A 19574-nucleotide genomic window follows, 5' to 3' on the forward strand; every position below is an offset into this window, starting at 1 on the left:
TGCGGGAATCTGAAGAAATCGATTATTGTTTTTTTGGGGGGGAGGAGATCTTGCGCCAAGTGGAGGAGTTCAAGTACCTCGGAGTCTTGTTCACGAGTGAGGGAAGAGTGGATCGTGAGATCGACAGGCGGATCGGTGCGGCGCCTTCAGTAATGCGGATGCTGTATCGATCCGTTGTGGTGAAGAAGGAGCTGAGCCGTAACGCAAAGCTCTCAATTTACCGGTCGATCTACGTTCCCATCCTCACCTATGGTCATGAGCTTTGGGCTATGACCGAAAAGACAAGATCACGGATACAAGCGGCCGAAATGAGTTTCCTCCGCTGGGTGGCGGGGCTCTCCCTTAGAGATAGGGTGAGAAGCTCTGTCATCCGGGGGGAGCTCAAAGTAAAGCCGCTGCTCCTCCACATCAAGAGGAGCCAGATGAGGTGGTTTGGGCATCTGGTCAGGATGCCACCCGAACGCCTCCCTATGGAGGTGTTTAGGGCACGTCCGACCGGTAGGAGGCCACGGGGAAGACCCAGGACACGTTGGGATGACTACGTCTCCCGGCTGGCCTGGGAATGCCTCAGGATCCCCCGGGAAAAGCTGGACGAAGTGGCTTCCCTGCTTAGGCTGCTGCCCCTGCGACCCGACCTCGGATAAGCGGAAGAAGATCGATGAATGGATGGATGTTTTTTTTTTTGTACAGGCGCGAAACAGGACAGTCGCGTGCTGGTTAAGGACCCCCGGCAACTTTGTGACTTTATTGGACGCAGCCCCGGAAGTAAATGGGGTGGGGGATGTTTTTGTAGGGGGGAAGAAATTTGGCGTGACAGCGCCATCTGTTAGAAGAGGTCACTATTCATACTTACTAAACCGTCACGTGTGATGTATGTAGGAGTGTTTTCATGCATATTTGTATGTGTTATCGTAATGTAATCAAGCTAACGTCTTTAGGATGAGCGAACATGCTAACACGTGTCTGTGTTAGTATTTTTAACTTTCAATGGCCTTCTTTTTGTATTGTTTCAGTTTTGTAAATTCACTGTGGAGTTATTGAGTCTTTATCTGATTGGAGAGGCGGCTAGTAGGTCCATGACGATGACTTCTGTTTTGTTTGATGAGCTGTTTTGCTGCCGTGTGACAGGAACGGTTTGGATAAAATTAAAGAATGTATTTAAACATTTTAAAATATTTACACTGTATATCTATAGCTTATTGTCTGGTGCGGCTAATATTAAAAAAACAAAACAAAATAATTTCTTCTAAAATGTATTGGGTGCAGCTTAAATATCTGTGCATTCTGTAGCCTGTAAATTACAGTACATACATGATCAGATAGTTTAAAGTGCTTGTAGCACACCTCCACTGCTCCTTTGAACAGCTGCATCGGTGCAATCTGTTAAGTCAATTGCGGCCCGGCTGCAACGATGACTTTCACAAATGTTAAGGGAGAGTGTTTAAAGCAGCCAAGTCATGGAAAATAAAACACATCCTGCCTTTTTTTAAAATAAAAGGACATTTTGAGCAATGTCAGACCCAGTGGCTGGCACCAGGACAGTGGGAGAAGTCGCTGAGCAGTGTGGAAATAAGCAGCCCAGGTGTCAGCAGCATGGGTCGGAACAACAGAGAGGTTTGCAGTCCCACATTACAGAGGATAACAAGGCCGGTGGAGTGACCTTCAGCCAAGAACTAGGCACAAGCCAAGCAATGGAGGCGGTCACATCATCGAGGTCCTCCAGAAATGTTTTTGCTGCTTTTATTTTGCTTTAAACAGTAAAAAATCCTGGTTTGCTTGACACAATGTATGGGCTGGTTACCAGCATTAAATATAGACTGTTAAAAACCACTAATATTTCCTTCATACAGTATTAGCTAAAGTAAAAGTTAGAAATCTTTCAGGCCGTGTATGGCTACAGCAGCAATATTAGCACACAGCTCTGCAGGCTGATGGATGATGGAAGCTCGTCTCCTGAACGTTTCCCGACATTTAAAATGACTGAATAGGCTGCTTCACCAGATGGCTAACACCAGCTGGCTAACAAGACACAGGGATTAGAAGCAAAAGCATAATATTATGTTTTCTTAAACACCAAACTAGTGTTACAATTGAGGCAGCAAATGAATCAAAACTTATCAAATGCACACTTCAACAACTTTTTGTGAGCAAGTCTCCAAAATATTCAGTTTTATGCTCTCACTAAGAAGTATCTGTTTGTCAGTTACTTATGTTGGGTTCTTCTTGACCCACTTAAGGGTTGTATTTATCTGTTTTTGGTTTTTTTTTACTAAGAAAATATTTTTATGTTTGCCACTTGAGTAGCAGGTTCAGCAATAGCATTACCAACTGCACTTTATCATTACATTTACAAATAATTCAGTTATGTTATCCATTATAAATACATATACTACACGTATATCATGTTTAATTGTATTGCTTAGAAATCACTGTTCAACTGAAAAGTTATTTTTTCACTTCTTTTCATTAGACATTTAAAGAACAACACATTTTAGAGCCGTCATTACATTATAATACCATCCCGTGAAACTGTTATCTTTTTGCCTTAGCTCTTTTTTAAAAATGTATCAAAATTATGCATGCAGGTGATTACCGGTTACAATTACAACCAGTGATTATCATGATAAATCAAAATTCAGGTAGGATGCATCTGATTTATATGTAAAAAATAAAAAATACAAATAATTTGACAGCACTAATGTAAATGTATAACCACCTCGAGATGTTATTACACAATGTCCCATGCATTTGATTATTAGATTTTTTTTCAATGTCCAAATAATGGATAACCTTCTTTGAAATCATAAAGAAAGGTGACAAGCAGATATTTAAATGTATTTTTGTCTTTAGAAAATATTAACACAGTATATAATAATATAATAGCTGGCATGATCAGATAATAAAGTTTAAAATGTTTTTTTTTTATTGAAAGAACAAATGCATTAAGTAAAAAAATATATTTTATTGACACACATTTTTTCCAGGCTTTCACCGGCCACATACAATAATGTGGCGAGCCAGATCTCGCACTCAGGGCCTTGAGTTGGACATCTGTAGTTATCATACCGGCCCATTATACTCGACACATTTAAAAAAAATAAAATAGTTCTATCTTTTCCCGAATCCCTTCAGTTGTAAAATAAGACCTGTAGCGTCAATAAAGGTTTATGACAAGTGTTAGTTAAAAATAAGTTAATCATCTGTTAATATTAAGAAATGCTACACTCAGGTCCTCGAGTGTTGCAAGTAATCAAACGTTGAATCAAGTCACTCCGCACTAGGGCTGGGCGATATGGCCTTTTTTGAATATCTCTATTTTTAGGCCATGTCACGCAAACACGATATATATCTCGATATTTTGCTTAGCCTTGAATGAACACTTGATGCGTATAATCACACCAGTATGATGATCCTATGTGTCTACATTAAAACATTGTTGTTCATACTGCATTAATATATGCTCATTTTAAACTTTCATGCAGAGAGGGAAATCACAACTAAGTCAATTTACCAAAACTGTATTTATTAAAAAGTTATTAAGCAGCGACGTTGTGTCATATCCAAAACAGAAAGTGCAAGATTGTCAGAGACATTTTAAAACAAGCTATTAGTGCATTTTTGTGCATGATGTCACCAAGATGACATATCAAAACAACACTAAATTAAACTGCACTTTTTGTACAGAACGCCACTACAATAGTTTAAAACAAATAAAGTGCACTTTTGTGCATGATGTCACACAAGATATTTCAATAACTGTCAAATAAAAATGAGCTGCATAAAAGGAAATCAAATAGTGTATGTCTTTCACTATGTGGTAGGTTCCTGCGGACGTTATCCCTTCTGTTCTTGACTTTTTTTTTTTCATACGGTGTTGATCTGGAAATGGTTGCTTGGGCATTTTGTGGGTGTGGCACCGGCCAAGATGTTGACATGCGGAGTTTCAAGCACTCTTCATTCTCTAACAGGTGACTTTTCAAATGATGCTACACATTAGCAGTGCTGCTACTTTTTGTAGCAACGCTTTTGCCGCATACTTGACATATTACGGTTGTCTGTTCGACATCTTTCCGCTTGAAGCCAAACCACCGCCAGATGATGGACCCCGTGCTGTTTTTCTTGGAATTAATTATTCTTCCTTCATTTGTTAACAGATAGGCACCTTCTCTCTCTTGTATTACCACTCGCACCACTCAGCTAGCATCACAGCTAACTTTACCCATGCCGCTACCTCTCTGCTCCGCGAGAGCGTATGACGTTGCACGCGTGACAGTATGTGTATGTAAGAAGGTGCGCTTATTTTTCGTTTCTGTGAGAAGGAGAGACAAGAAAGCGTGATAAAAGCCTGTAGTGTAATGCCCGCAGCTAAAATCAACTGCGTGAGAACGTATACTCGAATATCACGATATAGTAATTTTCTATATCGCACAGAGACAAACCCACAATATATCGAGTATATTCAATATATCGAGTATATTCGATATATCACCCAGCCCTACTCCGTACACATTTAATTTTATAACATTCTTAAGTTTAAAAATTCAACATTCCCAACAGCTAAAAGTGTAATATAAGTAAAACACTTAAGTGTTAGTATGGTAAAATTGCGTTTGAAACACTAAATGACGTATTTTGTGACGACATTTTAACGTAGCAGTCACAAAATTGTAAAAAAAGAAACGTTACCCAAAACAATTCACCTTTTAATAAGTTTTACAGGGATAAATGGTGGCTAGTGCTACCAGCATACATCAGCAGTTGATCCTCCACATATGCGGTCCTCTCCAAGGTTTCTCATAGTCATTCACATTGACGTCCCACTGGGGTGAGTTTTCCTTGCCCGTATGTGGGCTCTGTACCGAGTATGTCGTTGTGGCTTGTACAGCCCTTTGAGACACTTGTGATTTAGGGCTATATAAATAAACATTGATTGATTGATTGATTGATTGATTGATTGATCCTGCTGCCTGCCTGCATTTCACCCTTTGTTCAACCTCTACTTTTTAACAATGCTTACTAATCTCCATGGCTACTGACGGTCAACTCCTGCCTTAACGTTGGCTCATCCCCGGCTGAGATGGTTCTAAAATACTCAGTAACTTTGGACAACTCAATCGGGACACACTGGTGTTTTGTATGTGAAATAAGCTGAGGTCTTCTTTAATGTCACACATCATGACCGTACATGCAACTTTAGAGGCATATTTTACCCCCAAATTTTGGTCTGTTACTGAATTGTATGATCTCTGGAAGCTGGTTGATCAAGGACTGTTCAGAACTTTTGTGTTGGAGCCTTGAAATGTCTTTTTAGAAGTAGTATTGATTTTGGGAATGATCTTGTCAAGAAAAATAAAAGTAAAGCAGAGGTACATGACCCCAATACAGGATGCTATTTCCCCCCCTAAAGGCGTCTTATATTTGGTGTCTAAAAACGTAATATGCAAATCAGCAACTGGTCCCACACTCACACAGATGCACACCACACAGAAGCTTTGTAAAAAAGTGTAATTGAGGTTGGTTAAGTGAGTAAACAGAAAAGTGATGACGCTGACGCTAAGTTCGAGATAATGGTCATCAATGAAGCAGAGTCAGCAAACAAACAGTTCATCCTTTTATAATGCAATCATTTAAAACATCCATCCATCCATTTTCTACCGCTTGTCCCTTTATGATTTTTTTTAAATGTACATTTGTAAAAAAAATTTTTTTTTTATGTATATATATATATGTATGTATGTATGTATGTATGTATGTATGTATGTATTTATTTAATTAAAAATAGGTACCAGTGTTATTTTATGGTAAAATTCTAACGACTCAGCTGACAGTTTTTATTGTAAGATCTACACCCTTTGTTTTTACAGTGCATTACTGTAAATGGAAAAATGATACCTGTTATTTTTATTCTGGCGACTTAGCTACCAATTTTTTTTACCGTAAAAATCTATGGCCGTTGTTTGTTTTTTTGCGTAACGGTAAATGGAAAAATAGTGTCACTGTTATTTTTATGGTAACATTTTGGCGAGTGACCTGCCATTTTTTTTACCGTGAAATCTACGGCTTTTTTTTTTCTTTTTAGTGCATTACTGTAAATGGAAAAAATAGTATCACGGTTATTTTTACGATTAACATTTTGGCGACTGAGATTCTAGTTTGTTTGTTTTTTTCATCGTAAAATGTACGGTCGTTGTTTTTACAGTTCATTACTGTATGTGGAAAAACTACTGTTGTTTTTACAGTGCATGGCTGTAAATGAAAAAAATACACCTGTTATTTTTATTGTAAAATTGTGGTGACTGAGCTTCCAGTTTTTTACCGTAAAATCTACGGCACGTCTTTTTAGTGCATTACTTTAAATGGAAAAATGTTACCGCTGTTAGTTTTACGGTAAAATATAGTGGTATTTTATGTTTTTGTACGTGCTATCGTAATGTAATCAAGCTAGCGTGGTTTTACTCTGCATTACTGTAAATGGAAAAACGTTACCACTGTTATTGTTCCGTTAAAATTTTGGTAACTGAGTTGCTAGTGTTTTACAGTTTTTTACTGTAAAATCAGTGTAGTACAGTTTAGTCTTGCATTTGAGTATGCTGGATAATAAGGCATAACAATTCCTATTAGTACAATATATGAGTGTACTGTACATGTGAGTCATCTATTGATTCACATGTCAAGACACCACAGAAACACCCATCTATTGGTCTTGGGTTTGTTTCATGTTCATTTAGGTTTGAGTCACACCACAGTCATAAAGTCTATGCTGCCTTGCTTTGTCAAAGGCCTTCACAATGCCCTTCAAATGACGTGTGTGAGGAGCAAAGAGCAGAAGAGTATCACTCTACTGCAGTCATGCATGATTTACTCCTTTACAGTTTGGCCCCAACACTGAACCGGCCTTGCTGCTGCTGCTGACACGTCCCTGAAGTGCCACACCCTTTACTTAATGCAGTGCCTTTTATAATTCGGTGGTCTCCTGTTTAAAGGTACAATCTAGTAACTGTTTAGAGCAAATTATTGTCAATGTCTACATAACATCCTTTGTGTAGTGAGCTGGAGTTCGGCCTGAGTGAACTGGACGAGTTACTCCTGCAGCAGGTCCAATTAATCAAGCTGAAATACCCAAATGTGAAATAGTGAAATTAGTATCTCTTGAAACATCCATATATCTTGGAGGCTGTATTCCATGTCTCTTTGCGAATACTGTTATATCTACAAATGTGATTGGTCTCATTGGCTTGTTAATGGTTCTTTTGATTAGGCTGGGTGCTACGCCTGAATGGCTCCCTTGTTTCCTCTTTTGCACTGTTGTCATGCTCCTCTCCTCGCGGGCTGATCCCCTGCTCTACTTGTTTTGTTGTGTATGTCCGTGTCATATGATTGGTTGTTTCAAATAATCGTGTCAAAATGCACTCAACCCTAATGCACCTTATATTGTATATTTAGTCCTGATAATAGTCAAGTCATAGGGCTGCAGCTATCAATTATTGTAGTAGTCGAGTAATCTATCGATCAGTTTGTTCGATTAATCGAGTTATCAGATAAAACACACTTTGCAGCCTCGATGCATATTTTAGGGAAAATAGTTGAAAAATATTGATTGTTCTGCTTGCCATTACCTGCATTATCGTTTCTATTAAATGCCCATGATCAACATTGAAATAGCACTTTTAACATGTGTGATAGAGCTGCAACAATTAATGAATTTAATTTGGAAAAAACTTTGTTGCAAAATAGGTGCACATTTTTTGCTTTGCTAGCTGAACTGAGGGTCTCACACAAATCGCTGACAACTTGCAGGAAGCCGGCTTGGGTCACAGAGTTTTGTGTGAAGCTTCCTTTTTTTAATGCAGTTTACATTTCCTTACTGTAGGGAGGAGTCTTTGAGCAAAAATATGAATCTTAACTTACTAATAAGGTACTTTGGAATAGCATACAAGCATATTTTAGGAGTTACTTCTCAAATGTTAGCAGTAAGTCTTTGGTTTAGCTCAAGTCAAGCAGGAATGATTGTTTTCCTATGGAATGTGTGAACTGTGTGATCACATGGGCTTTTTTATATCTGCCGTTCGACAGACCATCTGTAAAGATGGATGCAATAATGGAAAAGCAATGGGCGGTCAGCTCAACATTAACGAGATGAATGTTGCACTTTAGGCACAGATGCCTTGTCAACGCCCTAAATGACTAGATGTAAGCAGTCAAGAGTGGAACACATACTGTAAACACAGAGAAGTTAATTTTAACGTTCATGAAACAACTCACGGAAAATATGACGTAACCCTCTTCACAGTTAACAGTCATAACAGTTCTATTAGAGTGAAGTGAGTTTACATTAGCTCTCCTAACCCACAGTACCTCACCTTCTCATCACAGTCCAAAACACAATTTATAATATCCCAACACGAGTTGTTTTGACTGAACAGCTTGATATGTCTCAAGAAAAATGCCTGCATGGACTAAGAACTGTGCGCTGAGTCATGATGACATCATTTGCTTCACAGATGCATCACTGGAGGCCTCCCAATTTCAGTAAAACCACCAGTGTCTTTGTTCAACTCCATGAAGCTTATTTATTTTTCATTCAGTATGTCATACTTCTTATAAAGATTATACTATCTATAGATGGGGAGGGCTGGTGTCCCAGTGTTAGCTTGTAAGATTCCTTCAAAAGGGATACACGCTCAGGGAGAAATAATTACACTTTCATATTCCTTGCAGGAGTTGCATGAATTCCAGGAAGGTGCTTGTTTTGCCAGAACACCGGCTCGAAATAAAGAGCAAGCTACAACGAACGCATCGTTTATCCCTAGTGCGAATCCGCTTCTAAAATACTAATCCTCACCACTATGGCGGAAAATAAAGTTTCCTCCACGTATCATTGGAGGACTAGATGAAAAATAATGGCTAAGCATGACACACACACCTAGCAGCACGACACGAGAAGCTAACCGCTAAAGCTTCAATGGCAAGAAATATTTAGATAATGAACAAAGCAAAATATGTTTTGGACAAAAAAAATCACACCATATTCTTTACTTCTCACTAGTGTTACCATATCTGGGTTATTGTGCAGAAATATGGGGTAATAACTACGAAAGTACATTCACTGACTGTCTTACAAAAAATATCAGTTAGAATTATATATATTGTTGGATATAGAGAACATACAAGCACTTTATTTATTGAATCTAAAATAGAAACTGTGATTTGGTGCATTTACAAACCGCTAACATTATGTACAAAGGAAACTAGAGATGTCCGATAATGGCTTTTTTGCCGATATTCCGATATTGTCCAAGTCTTAATTACCGATTCCGATATCAACCGATACCGATATATACAGTCCTGGAATTAACACATTATTATGCCTAATTTTGTTGTGATGCCCCGCTGGAGGCATTAAACAATGTAACTTTACCATGAATTGATTAACGTGGACCCCGACTTAAACAAGTTAAAACAATTATTTGGGTGTTACCATTTAGTGGTCAATTGTACGGAATATGTACTGTACTGTGCAATCTACTATTACAAGTTTCAATCAATCAATCAAAAACAAGGTTTTTCCAAAATAAGAGAACAACTTCAACTCCAGTTATGGAAAAAAGTGCCAACATGGCACTGCCATATTTATTATTGAAGTCACAAAGTGCATTATTTTTTTTAACATGCCTCAAAACAGCAGCTTGGAATTTGGGACATGCTCTCCCTGAGATAATCCTAATACCCACTACAACTATGGGAAATACTATACTTCGACTTTCACAAAGAGCATTATTTTTTTAAACATGCCTCAAAACAACAGCTACAAAAACAATGAAGGCACACAGCTTCAGTCCAGAGTATACTAGATAGGGATGATACTCGAAACCGGTTTTCCCGGGTGTTTGATAAGAAAAGAACCGAGTCCTCGGACTCGAATCCCTTTTTGAGAACCGGTACCCGTTATCGAGACCACTATAGTAAAGGAAAAGAGTTGATTCTTTATTCGAATCCCGTCCCGACCAGAAATGCTCCGTGGGACATCACAAGAATTGACGTCACGTAGCTCAGTCATTAGGCGCAGATAGCGAAAGCAGGAAAACAATGGACGGGAAAAAGCGCTCCAAGGTGTAATAAAGTTAAAAACAAAAGCTATAATCCATCGAATAACTTTACTGAGAGATTTTAGCAGGGTAAAACACATGACGAACACTTTTACGACCAACCGGAAACATAGCAACCAGGCTAGCAACGCACCTCCTTTACGGCAGCTGTCGCAACGTTCTTAAAACAACCGCAGCACATACATATATATATACAACATATCTCCCTTTTTTAACTTTTGTTTTTATTTCCTTGTAAACAAAACAAAATCACACTGTAGATGTGTTGTCTGTCTAATTATAAATAATGCAGACGAGGCGTGTTGGCTGAGTTCTTGACGTTTACTTTCACAGCGTGGCAACATGCAACACTTTTCGGGGCTACCGCGCATGCTCGTAACTCCCGTTGCATGCTGGGTAGTGTAGTTGTTATATTCTCTAGCTCATAACATTTTTCCCCCTATAAAGAAATAATGTTAACTCAATAAAGTGTATTTCTTTTTTTAGCTTTAACTTTTCATTTTTTAGCATTGTAACCACATTTGCAAATAACTTTTCTCTTCATAGAATTTTCTTTCAATAAAGAAATAAAGTGCAAAAATGTCAAAGCATCATAACAAACAGTTATGTCAAATAGCAGCAGAAGTGCACTTTTTGTAGAGCTGTATTATTTTCAGTTTTGTGCCCAAGGGACTGATTTTATTTAACACTATATTATTATTTATACACCTATAGTGATCACAGAGACAGCTTGTTTTTGTGTTACTGTATATATTTGTTTCTCTGAAAAATCCCACTTAATATACTTTGGGTAACAACAGTCAATATTTATTTATTTTATTTTATTTTTTTAGGTGGGTAACAGTCAATATTTATTTATTTATTAGATTTAATTTTTTTATTATATAATAAAAGTGAGCTTTTGTTAAACCAAATATTGTGTGTTTTTTTCCATATACAACAACCTATCTGGACTCGATAAGAGAATCGATAAGGAATCGGTTCGATAAGAGGATTCGATAATAGGCTCGAACTCGATAATTCCTTATCAAACATCATCCCTAATACTAGAGCATACTTGCCAACCTTGAGACCTCCGAATTCGGGAGATAGGGGGGGCGGCGGGTTTGAGGTGGGTGGGGTTGGGGGGTCGGGGTTTGGTGGTATCCGGGGGTGTATATTGTAGCGTCCCGAAAGAGTTAGTGCTGCAACGGGGTTCTCTGTATTTGTTCTGTTGTGTTACGGTGCGGATGTTCTACCGAAGTGTGTTTGTCATTCTTGTTTGGTGTGGGTTCACAGTGCAGCGCATATTTGTAACAGTGTTAAAGTTGTTTATACGGTCACCCTCAGTGTGACCTGTATGGCTGTTGATCAAGTATGTATTGCATTCACTTATGTGTGTGTAAAAACCGCATATATTATGTGACTGGGCCGGCACGCTGTTTGTATGGAGGAAAAGCGGACGTGACGACAGGTTGTAGAGGACGCTAAAGTCAGTGCCTTTAAGGCACGTCCACAATAATGTTGTTCGGGTTGAAATCGGGAGAATGGTTGCCCCAGGAGATTTTCGAGAGGGACACTGAAATTCGGGAGTCTCCCGGGAAAATCGGGAAGTTGAAACCGATACCGATAATTTCCGATATTACATTTTAAAGCATTTAAAGCACATCTCTAAAGGAAACTATAACCTGCTACACAAGAATGTACAACAATTTGTATTTGTTTATTTGAAGGACAATAGGCAGTTACGTTAAGAAGATGGCTGCACCAGATTTAACACCATGCTAATTTCCATCTGTAGTCCTTATATGGTGCATCTAACATCCACAATAAAATTACACAGGATTGAAAATACAAAACAATATTAAAATTACATAATGATAAACAATTTAAAATACAAGTACAATACACAGAGGGTATGTGAGTTACAAATCAGTGGGCGGTCAAGTTACAGTATTTTAGCAGCTTCATTTAAAGTGCAGAAGTATATAAAGTGCAGCAGTTTTTATCAAAGTCCACATACAGTGCAGTAGCCATTAGATGATACCCACAAGGGTATCATTCAATAGCTATATACCCCATTGATATTGCATACATAAAAAAGTTTACGATGTTACAAGATTGGAATGCTACTCTGGTGGCCATCAGACTACTCCCGCCAGGGTATCATCTGATGGTCAACTACCTGCCTGGTTTTGCTAATGTGAGCAGGATTCTTCAATTCTTCTCAAGAAAAGAAGAAAAATATAAACCTAAAACCTTTGTATGCACGCACAACACTTAAAACCTTTAGCATATCTGTATGTGGAATTAAATTATGGAATGGACTCAGCAAAGAAGTCAAACAATGTACTAATATGATCTAGTTTGAGGTTGTTCAACGTAAAGGTGTTTACAAAGTACCGTAATTTCCGGACTATAAGCCGCACCTGACTATAAGCCGCACCAGCTAAATTTAGGGGAAAATACAGATTTCTCCATATATAAGCCGCACCCGACTATAAGCCGCAGGGTTTTGATGTGTAATTACCCTAGTATATAGGGGTTCCTGCTACCACGGAGGGGATTGTCGGGACAGAGATGACTGTTTGGGAACGCAAAGCGTCCCATTTTTTAACAATAAATCTTTCAATCATTCAATCAAACTTTCACATCTTTGACATGGCGAACAGCATTCGTGCAGAGTACAAATAATACAACGGTGCAAAGTAATACAAAGTGCTCGCATGTACGTTATCAAAATAACCAGCCTACCGGTATATGAAAAGTCAGTCTTTAATCACTGTGTCATCGTCTTCCTCCTGCGTACTAAAACCACCGAAATCCTCTTCGTCGGTGTCGGAGAAGAACAGGCCGTAAATAAGCCGCACCGTTGTATAAGCCGCAGGGACCAGAACGAGGGGAAAAAGTAGCGGCTTATAGTCCGGAAATTACGGTACAAGGAAGAAGAATTTTGATAAACATTGTAAACTTTCTTCAAAATGAGATATTATTCATCTCAGTAATTTAATCATAACTGATTGGCAACACTAAATTGGCCCTAGTGTGTGAATTTGAGTGTGAATGTTGTCTGTCTATCTGTGTTGGCCCTGCGATGAGGTGGCGACTTGTCCAGGGTGTACCCCGCCTTCCGCCCGATTGTAGCTGAGATAGGCTCCAGCACCCCCCGCGACCCCATAAGGGATAAGCGGTAGAAAATGGATGGATGGATGGATGATTTAAGTATTAAGAGAACAGTTGTATGTAGAACTCATTGATGCAAATTGTGGTACAAGATGAAAACAGGAAGTGAACAAATGTGTTACTCATTGCTATGAAGTGGAAAGTGGGTAGGATTATATAAGCTTTTCTTTTTCCTACTCCTTTTTGGACATGTTATAAAGAGAAATGACAATGTGTGGATTATGTGATATATCATATTGTATCTGTACACATGTTCGAAATAAACTCTAACCATAACCATAAAGTAGGAGTGATGGCTCCAGATAATTTGATACCTAGTAGTGCTACACATGTTTGACAAAAAACGTAATTGCAATTTTTCTCTCCTAAATTGTAATTCGATTTGCGTTTTTTTGAATATTTTACACATATACATTGCATCTGGAAAGTATTCACAGAGCTTTACTTTTTCCACATATTGTTGTTATTCCGAAATAGAGTAAATTAATTTTTGTCCTTCCAATTTTTTTATTTTTTTTATTTTGCAAATTGATTAAAAATTAAGCAATAAAAAAAGAACATGTACATAAGTATTCATAACATTTGCTCAATACTTTGTTGATGCACTTTTGGCAACAAATACAACCTTGAGTCATTTTGAAAAAGATGCCACAAGCTTGGCACACCTATCTTTGGGCAGTTTCGCCCAGTACTCTTTGCAGCACCTCTCAAGCTCCATCAGATTGGATGGGAAGTGTTGGTTTTCATCCAGGATGTCTCTGTACATTGCTGCATTCCTTTTTCCCTCTATCCTGACAAGTCTCCCAGTTCCTGCGGCTGAAAATCATCCCCACAGCATGATGCTGCCATCACCATGCTTCAATGTAGGAATGGTATTGGCCTGGTGATGAGCGGTGCCTTATTTCCTTCACACCAAAAATAGATTTATTCCATTTTGGAACAAGGCTGTAAAATAACATTTGGAAAAGTGAAGCACTGTGAATACTTTCCGGAGCCACTGTAAGCTGTATAAAAATGTGTTTCCTTGAGTTATTTACGATAAAATATTTTCAGATCTGTAATCTATTGTCAAAGTATCGGATCAGGACTTGAAATCAGATCGGATGCCAAAAATGTTGATCGAGACATCCTTTATATTGTATAAAAAGGCCTTCAACTAACGGCTTAATGCAAAGTATTTATTTATATATGTTATATTCAAGGTGATTTGTTGTATTTCCTTATGGTAAGGGGCATATATTTACTCAAACACAAGTACATTGATGGATATTGACTAAAACATGATATTAATTCATTTGTCAGGTTTGAAGACCTCTGATCCTATCGGCTCCTCAGCCAGCAAGGCGACAGTCGGCGAGCATCCAGGCTCCCCTAGGAAGGAGAGACCGTTCTGCGAGGACAAGAAGAGGAGCTTCCACTTGCGCTGCTTCCCAGTCACCATGTCTATACCCAGCATCAGCCCAGAGCGAGAGGGCTCCGGCGGGGTTCCTTCACACCTCGAGTGTCCCTCCTCTCCTCCGGCTTTGGATCCAGACCCACTGTCGACGGGCAGCCCCGTCCTCAGCCCAGACTCCTCTTCCCATGATACATTGCTGTCAGCATCAGCCATGTCACCGGCAGACTCGGAGAACCTCAGTCCAGATGAACTGGAGCTGCTTGCCAAACTTGAGGAGCAGAACAGGTGAGTCAAAAAGTAGTCTTTAGTGATAGTCCCAAGAATGATGTACTGTACTAGGGTTTGCCAAAGAAAAAAAAAAACCTGATTTAGATCAACAGAATGTTGTCATTAGTATTCATGTATTATTCATGCAGTCAGCATGTGGAATTACACATTTATAAAAGGTCAACAACAGTGAGGAAAATTATCTGCAGCAAAATTCTCCCATTCAAAGGGAACTTCAATTTTTTTAAAACATTTTGCCCATCGTTCACAATCATTATGAGAGACAAGAACCTACAACTTATTTTCTTTATAATTCTAAAGATGATAAAAAACTAATGATGATAAAAAAGTAATGGCTAATGGGAGTCACCATTGTAGCGTTCAAAGCCCTCTAAAACAACTTCAAAACCCTCCAATGTTTTATATATGTTGCAAGTATATATATATATATATATATATATGTGTGTGTGTGTGCGTGTGTGCGTGTGTGCGTGTGTGTGTGTGTGTGTATATATATATATATGTATATATACTGTATATATATATATATATATATATATGTGTGTGTGTAATATGTACAATATTTACCGTATTTTGGTCGTTATTTTCTCAGCTCCTTTATTTCCGTTCCCATAGCACCGCACTTCTGAGTTCCGGCAAAAAATGTGTGTTCCTACTTCCGGAAACAAATGCGAGTGTGTTGTAATCAAGACAGACTTGGCAATAGACAACAAAGATGACTATTTTTGGACAAATGAGAATTCACAACCTTATCTGTTTGAAGTTGAAGTTCAACCTTATGAGTTGACGCTTTTGGCATTGTTTAACGCAAGTATGCAACATTGTAACAACATTTAAAAGTCTGAAGACGAAAATCATCATAGGTCCCATTTATGATTTAGGTCAGGGGTGTCCAAACTTTTTCTGCCATGGGCTGCATACTGACAAGTCAACACATGAGTTGGCCAATTTCTTTTTTTTGTTGTTTTAAAAAATAAAATAAAAAAATGCTACAAACAGACTATAAAGACTGTTAAGAGTGACTAAGTTTTTACCTAACCTCGGTGGAGGTAATGATTTTTACTTACAGTACAATGTTGTACTCACAATCTCTCTTCTACTACTACAAGGTTACTGGAGGCTGACTCCAAGTCCATGCGCTCCATGACAGGCTCGCGGCGCAACAGCGGCTCTTCGCTGGTGTCGAGCTCATCTGCCTCGTCCAATCTCTCCCACCTGGAGGAGGACACCTGGATCCTTTGGGGCCGCATCGTCAACGAGTGGGAGGAATGGAGACGCAAGAAGGACAAACTCCTCAAGGTGGGGTGCGGTCAGCTGACACATGTACAGCAATATCCTCCTGACATATACTGCAACCTTGACCTTCTACTTTGTTTATATTTATATTCACTAGCGTTTTGCAGGGTGACTTTCCTAAACAAGCAACTCTGTATTGCCTGAGTGACGATCCTTTATAGGTGGAGTCAGTCCTTCTTGGAACTTATTGATTTTCCTGTATAATGCCAGACAAACAAAGCTCCTCCCTGCAGTGATTTGTGCACAAATTGAATGATTTGCATTGCCTTGCTAACATGATCATGGTCTTGTGGAGAGATGCATCATTCTAATGGGACAAATCTGACATGCTACATAATACCCTAGATCCGGGGTGTCCAAACGTTTTCCACTGAGGGCCGCACGCTGAAAATGAAAGCATGCGAGGGCCAATTTGATATTTTTGATGATAAACCGCGGTAAAATTCCAGATGGTTAGTAATACCGTTTAAATTTGTAATTACCGAAGAACTGTACATCTTTTAGGCAACACTGCCGGCTTCCTGGAAACAGAAGCGCCGCTGCACATGCCCACTAGCACCGTTAGGTTCGGAAAAAAATGGCGGCAAATACACATACTTTGCTCTGGAGATGTTTCCTCCAAGTGAACGGAACCGATTGCTTCATTTCACTTGTTTCTACTTCCGTGGAATCGCGTTTAAGAGCGCGCCGATTTACCATGCAGCAGACGATGTGTCGGGAACGTTGCCACAAATTGTTAATAAAGTCTTGCCGTTTGTTTACTGGGATGGTCTCTCATCTTTTATTTAACTGCTAACTTTGTCAGTGTTCCTGTACCATCAATACAAGCTAAATGTTTTGTCATCTCATCGAATTGAACATAGAATGTGTTGTCAGTGTGCCACTAAAATTGTGTATTAGATGTGAGAGGTATCACTCCTGTTTATTTTTGTTGTCCAAACCGTTGCAGTGAAACACATGGTCTTTCTATTATGGCGACAAATAAAGTGAGTTTCTTAAAAGTATCATCCTTGCACGAATAGGTAAACAAGCTTTACTGCACACCGTAAGGGAATAAAATAGCTAACAGCAAGCTAGCTCTCAGGAATGTAAACACATGGGTGGATCTCTGTACATACTGTACATCGACTGTAACAATACCAAGTACAAGAGCCTTATAGCAATACTACATCGATATTTCTTATCAGAAAATCTTTTTTTTGATTGTTTATAAAGTCTGGAAATATGTCCGTGGACTGGAGAACTTTAATTATGACCAAAGTATGACCCTGTAACTACTTGGTATTGGATTGATACCATAATTTGTAGTATCAGCCAAAGCTTATGTAAAGTATCCAAACAACAGAAGAATAAGTGATTATTACATTTTAACAGAAGTGTAGAGAGATGTTAAAACCAAAAGTAAGCAGATATTAACATTAAATGAACAAGTAGATTAAAAATCCATTTTCTACCACTAGTCATTCATAATTTTGACAAAATAAAAGAATGAGAAATGAAACAATATGTTACTGCATACGTCAGCAGACAAATTAGGAGCCTTTGTTTGCTTACTTACTACTAAAAGAGTAGATGTCTAGAATGTTCAGTTATTTTATGACAACATTCTTCTTTGATTGCAATTAGAAAACATATGTTTAATGTATCATAAGAGTTTTAGTTAAAATAAAGCCAATATTTCTTTTTTTTTTTGTGGTCCGCTTTATTTTGAAAAGTATCAAAGTATTGAAATACATTTTGGTACCGGTCCCGATAACAAAATATTGGTATCAGGACAGCCCTATTTGACTCGACGTCCATTGTCGCCCTCTCCAAGGTTTCTCATTGTCCCATTGGGTTGAGTTTTTCCTTGCCTTGATGTGGGATCTGAACCGAGGATGTCATTGTGGCTTGTGCAGCCCTTTGAGGCACTTGTGATTTAGGGCTATATAAATAAACATTGATTGATTGATTGTAACCCTTATAGAGGAATTGCACTTTTTGTGGAATTGTGCTTATCATTTGCAATCTTAATGTAAGACAACAACACGTTTTACTTTTTTTATGCATATTAATTATTAAATAGTTGGCTTACAAAGGAGCATAAGGGAGTTGCTCTATTCTGCCTATAAAGTGCTTAAAAAAACATCCAAACACCTCCGTTAAGGTTTTATCTACACGCTGTAAGTATATATGTAATGTAGTAACAGGCACATTTTAACAACATGTAATATTTAAGTATTTTGATCATTTTAAGCATACAGCGGTGCATTATTTTCACAAACGCATCACAATGTTTGCATTTTCTGGATTTATGACTTTATGAGAGCCAACAAACAATAAAACATAACTCATTGTACAAAGTCTGCTCTCACTGAGATGCCGGCTAATGGGATGTTAATATATTCCTGTTTAGATGAAGAATGACTCATAATCTTCACAAAGAAAAAAGGGCTGTAAAACCAAGCATCTTTTTGTGTCTTTGACACTTTGACTATATTAGGTGCCAAAGTTGACCAACTTGTCGGATTATGTACTCATCCTACTATCAATGTGAGGGGCATGATTTATGATCTATAATCAACTTTTACGAGCTACGAGGTGAGGAAGCAGCTCACCAGCTGATGATGTCAATACAGCAACACAAGCTCGTTAGCACTGTGATCATGGCGCCGCTATAAAAAGATTGTATGCGTTAGCGCTTATAATAACAATATCACTAACACTTGGGTAATATTCAAGGCAAAAAATGTAACAAGAGTAATGTTGGTGGCTTTTGGATGGTTATTTAGATGGTTTTATTGGCAGAATAGAGGACATCTTATTGAGTCCATTGTAAGCAGACTTTTATTTACGAGTTAGAATGCATTAAAAAAAAGACATCCTTTCATAATGATTGTGAAAGATAGGCACTCTTTAAAAAAAAAAAAAAAAAAAATTGCAGTTCCTCTTTAAGACTTCTCTCAATTTTGGTGAATGTTAAAGGTCCCGGGGACCCAAAAATGTCATTAAAGTGTTAAAAAGAATACTTTTTTTAATTTTCAACGCTTAAATATCTGTAGATCAACTTCATATCTATCCGTTGCCATAACAATGTTTTTTTTTTGTTTAATAGCCTTTTTTTTTTTTTAAGAAACACCCTTTTTTTTTATGGCAAAACCACAAAATATGCAACATTTTCCCCAAAAATATTTTTCAAAATGCAATATTTTATGTGAAGTAATTGGAGCCTTAAATAGGTTAATAATTCATAACATTTCTTTTGATTAAGTATTGTTTTAAGGCCCCAACTCACAAAAGTGTTAAAAATAAGTCATATATCAATATATATTATTTTTTACTTTCAA

At 38.1% G+C, this 19574-nt stretch overlaps 1 protein-coding gene across 6 annotated transcripts in view; it reads left to right on the forward strand.

Annotated features, from left to right (window-relative positions):
- Positions 1 to 19574, forward strand: part of evi5l (ecotropic viral integration site 5 like) — a 104185-nt gene that overhangs the window by 28861 nt on the left and 55750 nt on the right. For all 6 annotated transcript variants that reach the window (XM_062027021.1, XM_062027022.1, XM_062027024.1 and 3 more), the window contains exons 2-3: positions 14571 to 14949; positions 16062 to 16251. In XM_062027021.1, the coding sequence (XP_061883005.1) occupies positions 14708 to 14949; positions 16062 to 16251 (432 nt within the window). In that variant the 5' untranslated portion in view covers positions 14571 to 14707. The remainder of the gene's footprint in view (positions 1 to 14570; positions 14950 to 16061; positions 16252 to 19574) is intronic.

This window comes from Entelurus aequoreus, linkage group LG18, assembly GCF_033978785.1.
Source record: "Entelurus aequoreus isolate RoL-2023_Sb linkage group LG18, RoL_Eaeq_v1.1, whole genome shotgun sequence".
Lineage (NCBI taxonomy): Eukaryota > Metazoa > Chordata > Actinopteri > Syngnathiformes > Syngnathidae > Entelurus > Entelurus aequoreus.